A 10784-nucleotide genomic window follows, 5' to 3' on the forward strand; every position below is an offset into this window, starting at 1 on the left:
AGGTTTACAAACGCAAGCTTTTATATGAATGGAGACGTACTCCAATTTTTGTTTTATTAGAGCATTTGTTAATCCTCCATACATTGTTGATTTTAGTTCTTAAACAAGAGATTTTCGAAAATAATGGAAAGTCTACCTTAGGCTATCATGTGAGGTTTACCACAGTCTAGACTTATGCTGTAATAATAATAATAATTATTATTATTATTTATTTAACCAATATAAAAAGTACATACACATTACATTAGAATTTAAAAAAAATTACAGTACATGAACATGCAAAGAAATGCGGGAACGGCATGTGGGTCAGGGGGCACAAAAGCAAAATCCATCACTGTTGCCCGAAGGCATGAGCCCCCACACATGCCGCTCCCAAGACATAAATAAAATATATAAATACTCTTACACAAACTATTGCACGTTAAAAAGGGAATACTGAAAAGGGTGCCAAAATAATTAATTAGATAGTCTTGAGATGCATTAAAAAAATACCACTGCAAAATTGTAAAAATATAACATAGTAAAAAATTAACACCTCGGTGCTGAACAGTAATATGAAAAGGGCATTCTAAATAAACTTGCAATAGAAATTGGAAATTCAAATATATTTGATTAAGAAGATCTGGTGTAACTGGAGTTCGGAAAAAAAAAGAGAAGGGTGGGTAGTTAGAAGTCCAAAGTAGAATAATAGCTTTAAAAATGAATGGAGACGTACCCCTTTCAGGGATTATAGGATTTGTTAATCCTCGATTGTTTATTTTAGATATAAAAAAGATTATCGAAAAAGGGGTGTCGTAGTAGCTTGTACCTCAGCAAGCAGGCAAAATAACGCTGCTGTTTAATGTTTTGTGCGATATTTTATTCTCCCCCCCCCAATAAACAGATATGTTCTAGATCTTGTTCTTTTGTTTTAATCGCATCATTACTCCAGTACAAATAAAGTCTTTTGCAGAATTATTGCTTTACGTACGATAGTCCAGTCTACCTGTGAAACAATAATAAATAATAAAAAAATCGCTGTGATATGAAGGGAAGAAAAGAAACGGGAGGTAATGATGAGTCTTGTAGCACTCTATATATACCTGTTATTCAATAGAAAAGAAAAAAAAGGCCTTCATGTATAGGTTGTCTTTCCCTGGCACCGCCCATGCCTAAAATAGAAAAAAAAATGAAATGTACATAAAAGAAGGTATAGAATAATGAAAGAAGAAAGAAGCTAACAACTGCGAATGGAAGAGAAAACAGAATGGCTAATGTTTCTCAAAATGCTATATTTGTGGGCGTAATAAGTTAAAAATTGTGGAAAATAGCATCATACAACAGACACTTGAAAATTATCGTAACAGGTATGTCTCTGACCTAGCTTGTTATAAAGTCAAGGTCATATTGTCTTCTGTCATTGATGACCGACTAGAGTTTACAATGCGACTGGAATTTATCGAATTGAAAAAATATGTATATGTGTCAGTCTATTATATTGACTTTGCCAACACGAAGGTCTGCCCCCACTGGCCTTTATTATCAGCTGAATTACAGCTGAACAATTTTATTAACAAAAAAGATTTGTGTAATCCGTAAGATGAACTTTATTGTTTGCATTGTTTGTGAATTTTGTTTGCAGATATTATTCACATTTATGGTGTCTGTCACATCGCAGCTGTTTGCGCTATTCCAATGTTCGTTAGTTTTTTTTTTTTTTTTTTTAGGGGGGTTGTCAGGATCTCGTTTCATGAAATAAAGTTATGGTATTTTCTAATGTAAATTAAGGGTCAACAACAAATCAGAATCAACGTTCCCATGGTAGCAGTTACCATAACGACAAAGAACCTACAATGTATAAGGAAATAATGTATTCATGTTTTTAATTATTGATTTCCCCTTTTGATTTCTGTTATCAAAGTACTGGCATTGCCGCGGGGTAGTCTAAAAGCAAACCTCGGACTTCACTGAAGACCAATAGAGAGAGAGAGAAAAATTGACCTGCATAAATAATAAAGAAATAATTGACAAACAAACAAAAATAAAATTACTGGGGAGAAGGGGCACCATACAAAATTGCACATCCTGGTGTAATACACACTGAACATTTTTCGAAATATTTTTTGAAATAGTTTTGATGTCAATGTCGACCCCCCACAAAAAAAATGATAGGGGGTACTTATGAGGCATAGAAAGATTGAGGAGATGGAATCTATTTTATTTTTTTCTGGTCATGACAAAATGAGTTCAGGCTCTAATTCACATAGAATAACATTAATAAAGCTCTTTTATTGTTGACATGCACGGCTTCGCTTATACATGCATGCTTCCAAAGTTTCAATGCCCTTTATGTGCACCATGTTATCACGTCTAGACTATATGACTATAAAAATAATGAATAATTGAATGGATGATGACGACATACGGTCACGGTATCAGCGCATGTACATTCATCACCGGCCATGACATAATGCCCTCTGATTTTCGTTGTACAATGACTTTTTATCATCCTGTCCTTATTTTGTAATGAGTTGGTAATTTTGAAGAAAAAAGAGTACTCGTCCCGGGTACTCGTCATTCGTTTGCAATTAAGTTTGCACCCTAAACAAATGTAATATTGAAAATATTGCCCTCTTGCGTGGGTGCAATACTCCCGAGGTTAAATATTTTCTTTCCCCAAAATGCACATTTTGGTTGTTAATCATTTGTACGCTAAATCATTTAGCATCAATCAAAATAAATTCCCTACATGCATATAGCTAACTCTTAAAGTTTAACAAAAGGACACAGTGAAGAAAACGCAATTTTTCCTAGTGTTAACAGAAATGTTACCCACCCAAGATCTGCACATGAATGCAATTTTAGATGGAAAGCACGGTTATGTCATTACTTACAAGGCCGTACGCAGTGTGGCACGGGGGAGGGGCAGTTACCCCCCCCCCCCCCCGAAATTTTGAAAACTTACATTTTTTTACTGATAATTTTCACAAAAATCACCAACAGACAAAGTGTTCACGCAATCATTCAATTTCACTTTAGAATTTGCAAATGCATCCTCATGACAATCTCGGTCGCTTTCGAGTTTCTTCATTTTTACGAGTCTTGCCCCCCCCCCCCCCCGCCGGAAAAAATATATGCGTACGACCATAATTCATTATGCAAACATAATGAATTGCAATTACTTTGATTATGATCCTAATAAAACGTTCATTCAATGTAAGTTTAAGACTCAACTAATGATATTAGTTAAACAAATTACGCAAATGGTGCTTAATACAAATTACACTTGAATTTGACTGTCTTTAAACAAAATCTCACCAAACAAACATGCATGCTGACCTATCGTTTCATTTCTTTTAACATTCTTATAAAGTTCATTATAAAATCATGACAGATAATCATGCTATATATAACTTATTGGTGTTTACACGTCTCAGTTCTCAATATTTGTCCAAAATACTCTCATGAGAAAGATAAGTAGATGAATAAACAGCCCCGCTGTGATCACACACAAATATGCAACTTTACAACATAATTATGTTTGCAAATATATGTTTTATTGCAGAAAATAAATTTACACTTTTCATCTAGGGCCTCATTTGAGGGCAACGCAGAATAATAAGGAATCGTATTATGCTAAAAACGTGATTTTATAACTTTAAAACCGTTTTCTATGGATTAACCTTCATCATCTCCCCCATTTCATTTAGTATTCGTAAATACCAAATGACACATAGCATCTCAAATCTCTACGTATCCCAATCTGGATATACTCTAAATTTCGTGGATTTAGATAAATCCAGATCAGCTGTGAATGGTGACCAGCCGGACAATGGATTTAAATTTGTAAAGATTTATATATAAAGCATAAGATTTGAATCTAAAATCTTTGATATTAAAAAAAATAAATCTTTAGGATCCACTCACATTGAATCCAGAATTTGACTGCATGGTCACTAAATACAACCGATCTTGATTTAATTCCAATCCATGTTATTATAATTTAGAGTGTATACGTGATAACTATCGGCAAGGTGCGATAAGGAAAAAAATCAAATGAAATTGAATATTTGAAAAATTATTAGAATTCACTGTGGAAGCATACTATAATATTCATGCAGTTAAAAACATAAAGCTGTTTGTATCATATCAGTCATGACTTCATATAGGGACCATTTCTTGCCCTAAATGATATATCCCTGTGTAGCTACATTTACTTAGCACCTAGAAAATGTTCTAGTCGTGTGTAAAATCATTTGTAAACAGTTTTATGAAACAACATACAATGTTCCTGAAATGAGGTACACTGTTCTTAAGCTGATGTCTACAGAGTAATATCACAAAGCGAAAAGAAAAAATGGGTTCAAATTTCCCACAAAGGACCAAATAAAAATAATTATGACAACGAAAGTAAAATGTGATCAAGATTTGAAAAAGAAGATAAAATTTGCTGAAACATCAAACAATGATTGATAAATGGTTCCAAAAGAATAGATATTGGAGGTATATTTTCAAAGACTCGTATGGCTAAATAAGCAAAGTATATCATTCTTATTTACAGATGACAGCACGAATATTGCATATCCAAATCATGAAATAATTTGTGCGCTTCAAATATAGTTGGAATTACACTGGCTGAAACTTTGGCGGTCGATGAGAACACTTTGCACTTAAGTTCAAGGTATAAAATACAGCTGACAGAGCTTTGTCAGCTGACAGAGATACATGTATACTGAAACGATTCAAACATATTTTCGGAACCGACAACAACTAGTACAAGTAGTTAACGACACGTGCTTGGAGTTCTGTATATACGCCAAATCTCCACTTAGTGATGTGACCAAAAATGGTTGTTAAATGCTAAACGAGAAACACCTTCTGCAAGGAATATCATCTGTCAGAAGTCCTTCTTTCCAGATATCAGGTAATGGAATTCCTTGCTAGATGAACTACCCAATGTCACCTCTATCTGTAGTACAGAGCATCCTGCTTCGCTAAGAGAGGAGCATGGCTTTTTAGCTGCACTTAGTTTTTTTTTAATATAAAAAAATGGCACTGTACATACTCCACACCAGACCTGCCAAATATAGTACGACAATACACCAGTCGGTGGACTGTACTTTATCAGAAGAAGGAGAAGAGATTGTATAAATATGGTTCCAGGATGTTGTATTTCACATTTTGAAGAGAATCACTGCAGAATAAAATCCTAAAGCATTACTAAGGTCTTATAATTTACCGACTTTTCTTGTAAACTCCAATCATGGCAAATAGTTACATCAACACAATTCTTGACTGAAAATTAGACTACTTGGTGGCAGGCCGGCCGGTATTGACATGAATATTCTTTTACAAATTAACTTGAGGAAAAGATCCTCACAAGTTGGGCCTTTTTGCGAAATTCTTTTTGAAAGTGTAAGGAGTGTACAATGTAATAATCGTCGAGCTAATCGACTTCTTAGGTTTATATTAATTTTCAGCTTAGACAATGAGTAATTATTCAAAAGCAAGCAATTATGAATATAATCAAATGAAATTTCAGGATAAAATATGTGCCCTAATAGCAGTGGTGAACGTCTGACAAACTTCTAAACAAAATGTTCTTCTTAATATGACGTACTATATTTGATTGGAATAAAATGTAGGCAATAGGCCTATGAGTGAAAATAACTCACACAAATCCAATATCTTTAAATAAAATCATATTCACACACACTATATATTGACTATATGGCACACATCAAGTTCTTTTTCTAGATATAAAAAGTCACTCTCACTAGTTTCCCATTCATTCTTGATATATACCATAAACAATGCCAGTGGCGTACAGGGAGCCGTTTTTGTAAGTATATTGGGCGTAAGAGTCAAATTTATCATTCCAAACACATTGACTTGCGGAACAGACATCTGCATGCTCTGTGGATCCAATTGTAACCATGGCGACGATTTTATAACGTGGGATCAGCAATTCCTTGACGCGATGCTTGATGACGTCGGCAAGCTCACGGCAGAGGACTGGACACTTTTGTGGGTCATAGGACTGTGACTCCAGCTGAGCGGTCAAGATATCCTCGACGATCTGTTTGGCGGCACCGACCATGAACTTCTTGTCTGGTTCCATCTTGTAGGTGCATTCAAAGCGGACGGCTGGTCGGCCTGGCGCAGTGCTTGCGCCGCCTCTGGCGTCCATGGCGCTTCGTTGCGTCGATGCCGAATATTTGCTTCCTGCTGTCTGAGCCATGTCTGCAAATCGATTTCCTTTTTATTCCAAAGAAATATAAATAGGCCTGGATGAAGAAGAAAGATTGATGACGTAAAGTCTGTGTTCAGTTCAAGCACAAATCCTACATTCAAACTTGTCTCGTTATAACTCAAGAAATCACATGCAATTATGATTTGGGCGGTTGCGACAGGTCCTAAAAAAGAGAGTATTCAACGAATGCAGATAGCTTGTAATGTTCGAACCATATCCTTTCAAAAGGTGCAAAATAGTGTTTTGTCGGCTGCAACAAGTACAATTGAGATTGATATTCCAGTCAAATGACTATGACATTGAGATTTAATCGGCATTAATTGAGAAAACACGATGTACTGGTGAGATACCGCAAGTTGACCTTATAAACTTGTAGGTTACACCGCATCAAGTCTGGAGTAAAAAAAAAAGGCGATTCCAACTTCTGGAGTAACCACAGTTGCAGACATTCAAACATTCCTTTCCAGTCAGGTTCAATGTCTCCCGAATATTCCCTGAATTGGAATGATTTCTGGGGGAAGAAATTTTTTTTTGTGAATCCTCTGCGAACAGAAAGCGTCGCTGGCCGTGTGTTAGATATTTTCCGTTCGAATGCCTATCTGGTTTCCAAGCACATTTATCGATCGCTGATATCTTGTTCAGATGCCTTGATAGAAGAATAAGCGCTTAATCGCTTTCGCCGTCCTTTGTCAGCGTTGGACTAAGCTCTGAAAGAAAATGGGATAGACTCTAGAACAAATGAATAGGTTAGGCACGGTGGGGGCGAGGGGCTGTAATAGGGCACGACCCTAATGGCTCGGCAACTGCCAATATGACTCCAACTATACTATTCAATCTTCAGTGAAGCAGCGGGTCTCGCCATCAGTCACTGGAATAAGTAGAAATATGTGTGATATTTCCCGGGGGGGGGGGGGGCAGTCAAATGTATTGCTGTACACATGCGTGACCAAATTATTTCAAAACACCCCCAAACGAGTTTTTTTTTCTCTGTGTGCAAAATATCCCCCTAAACAAGTTTTTCGCGGGCTTTATTTACACATTTTGGCCACTAAACAAGCTGTCGCCAGAATATGACCCGGAGAAAAGCTTGGGGGAAAAACATACCCTAAACTCGTTTGGCTAGTCTTTAAAGAAAAAAATACCCTAAATACGTTTGACCATTGACCAGTCTTTCAAAACCACCCTTTTTCTTGAAAATCGGTGTTTTGATACCCTTAACGAGTGCACGCGCGGCCCGCGTCCAAAACCCCTTTAAACGCGTTTTTTTTTTTGGTCACGCATGTGTACAGCAATATATTTGACTGCCCCCGGAATATTTTTTGAGAATTTCCGAGCGAGTACAAGAAAAGAAGCGACACTTTACAATAGACATTTAACTTTGTAAAAGAGCTAGAAGGTAGATAATTTAAATTTTAATGTGCCCCGTTTTAAAGAAAAGGGGGTAAAGCAAAAAAGAATGAATAAAAGGAAACAATATCGGCAAGATATTCATTTAACTTGAAAATCAAGTGATAAATTAAAAACAAGAGGAAGACACTCTTCGTTTTCTATTATTGTTATGGGGGAGGGGGGAGGTCGAAAGGGGGTCCTCTGGTCCCCGACAGACCAATTGTAAACCAGTTCATTTTTTCTTCCCTTTCTCCTCTTTTTTATTTTTTAAATGATCCCTCGCGATCATCTCGCTCTTCCTTTCTCCATCTAATTTGATCATCCATCTCCCGCATTTTCTTCTTCCATTTCTCAATTCTCTCTACACGCATTTCATTCATTCTCTCTCCTACACCCCCTCTCTTCATCATTTTCTTGTTCTTTCCTGAATTTGGGTCCGATAGTCCCCCCCCCCCGACATCTCTCGCCTCCTCTATTAAATAAAATCTAATCCATCTCTATCTCTCTCTGCCCAAACCCCGCCCTCTCGTACTCTTCTACTCCCTTGCTCCTTCCCAAACTTTATGTAGTCTGATAGTGCCCCCTTTCTCCATATTTTTTCTACAAAAAATATTGTCCTTTTCTCACAATCTCTGCCACATTTTCTCTTTCATTCTCTCTTTCCTGATCTTTAGTCCAATGGTCCCCTCTCCTTTTTCCCATCCGTTTTGATTAAAAAGAATGTGTTCCCTTTTTCAATCTCTGTCACATTCTCTATCTTCCTCTACCCCCCCCTCTCTCTCTCTCTCTCTCCCTGACACACACACACACTCACTCACTTGTTTACTCTGTTTCTGGAACATACTTTCATCACCAAATACACACAAACAAAAACACAATCATGAAAATAAACTCCAACACAAAGCTTATTCATATCTGACGAGACAGAAATATATATAATTGGTTACACGTTGCCAAATTCCATCACATAATACAGACAAAAATACAGAGATAGAAATTGACAATACTCCTTTAAAAAAGATAAATGATTTCGTCTCTATAGCCTGAATCACGTAGTAGAAGTCCTATACTATCTCATCTTTTCAAAAAATATTCAGTGATTAAGATTTCCAAATTTTGCATCACTTGCCTTTTTATCGAAAAATCACACAATTCAGATAAAATGATCAAAACGTATACTTGTTTAAGAATTCTCCATTGAAGCATATTCTTAATATTGATTTCCAAACATTGTAGGGGAGATTTTGATGATTTTTCATTGAATATTCATGATCGAACATAATGAACTGACATAGCCTACATTTTAGATTGTACTAGAGTAATATCAAAACCACAAAATACTGTCAAGTGAACAAAATATATAAATTTATTTTCTTTTCTGATATCATACTGAAAAAAAATCATAAAGAATCTTTGTGATAAAAATCAAACTGTCCTGACCAAGAATTGGATACCAGTCTCAGCAGTAGGCATTTAAACTGTGGTGTTAAAACTGACACCAGTTGGTGTTAATAGAGGACCACACCCTGAGGTGTTAGAATTACACCCTAGAGATTGAACATGGCACCAAAGAGTGTAAATGTAACAACCAAAGGTGTTGTAATAACACCTATAGGTGTTAAACTAACACTGTAAATTTAACACCGGTGTAAAATAACTGGTGTGGTCCTCTATGTACACCGGTTAACACCACAGTTTTTGCTGTGTGGTATAGATATAGATTGACATGGAAGTACCCCACTGTGCAGATATATCCAAGGTAAAGAGATGGGCTGTGTCAGATAGCCGAGTTGGTAAAGCACTGGTACCTGTCTTACAAAGAGTTGCCATTGATCCAATCAACCACAACTATTGAAAGCCAGTAACGCCAACGTCTAAACTGCATGTTTCCTCAAAATATTAGATTTGATGATGTTCATACATTCATCATTTTCTTAAAAATTCAGTGTGCTCCTCTTTGCTTACAAAAGACATTGTGCAAATTTCCTTTAGAAAACATTATGACATTGATTTCCATATAGTTGAGGTTGATTGGATCAACCGTAACTCTTTGTAAGACGGAGCCCTTGTCATGCAAGCCAGGGCCCTGGGTTCAACACCTGGTTAGGGCAGTCTGATTTTTCTCATTCCTTTTCTTTGATTTTTTGTTTTTGTTTGGTTTAAATCATTGAAAATACAATTGACATGAAGGAGTTAATTCTACTACATTGCTACATGTATAAAATCACAACACATCTTAAAGGATTTGTATCTTGTGATGAAAACAAAAATTGTGCTACCTTAAATGTAAATTGTGAAAAGGTGATCTTACACCAACCATAATCATGCAAGTATCAACATTTTAAAGGTAAATTCCAGTTCTGGTAACGATCTCAAAATGACTTTTTACAGAATCTAATATAATGACCACCCACGTGTCTGTTTGTATGAATAAAAAAATATGTGCCAAAGGATTCTGGAAGAAATTGTGTAATTGCTGAGAAATAAGCAAAATAAGCGCGGATTCGGTCACTTCCGTCGGGTCTTTATTCCTGCAATAATAATACACTGTCCCACGTGTGCCTATCTGTGTTGGCGATCTTCAGTGTGATCGTATTTCAGCTTAGATTTTATGATTTCACAAAGTTCAGTTTATGTAACTGTACCAGATCTAGATCCACGATGATATAGTCATACTTAACCTTGGTTTTACAGACTTTCTCACTAAATTAGTGTTTTACTGCAACTACTGTAATTTAGCTTTAACAAAGAAAAACATAATGTTGCCATTGGTGTGAACTGAAATACTGCTAGTTGTTTGTATTCATCTATAAGTTTCACATAAGGAACACAGATCAAGAAAAACTGTATCAATTTTCACAATTTTGAATTCTAAAAATATTTATTCAATATGCTTATACATAACGTATAGTTGTTTTTTGTGAAATACAGTAAAGAAGAAACTACGATGATTAGACAAATCAAATATATATTTCAAGCAAACTCAGGTTTCGACAAAAAAAGAATATCAACATCAAAAGATGATTTAAAATATGATAAGGTTTCAATAATTGAATGATTAGTTCATGAAAGAGACAGTTTGACAAAAGATTTTCACTATGAGCTAAATCTAAAATTGCGAAGAAGGGAGAAGACAAATGAGAAAGAGATAGAACATATTATC

At 35.8% G+C, this 10784-nt stretch overlaps 1 protein-coding gene across 1 annotated transcript; it reads right to left on the reverse strand.

The window, feature by feature from the left end:
• Positions 1-3514: 3514 nt before the first annotated feature.
• On the reverse strand, positions 3515-6895 carry LOC129271178 (dynein light chain Tctex-type 5-like). Its single transcript, XM_054908548.2, has one exon. The coding sequence runs from the start codon at positions 6218-6220 to the stop codon at positions 5768-5770; it is 453 nt and encodes a 150-aa protein (XP_054764523.1). The 5' UTR covers positions 6221-6895; the 3' UTR covers positions 3515-5767.
• Positions 6896-10784: the final 3889 nt, after the last annotated feature.

The sequence above is a fragment of the Lytechinus pictus genome, chromosome 11 (assembly GCF_037042905.1).
Source record: "Lytechinus pictus isolate F3 Inbred chromosome 11, Lp3.0, whole genome shotgun sequence".
NCBI classification, from domain to species: domain Eukaryota; kingdom Metazoa; phylum Echinodermata; class Echinoidea; order Temnopleuroida; family Toxopneustidae; genus Lytechinus; species Lytechinus pictus.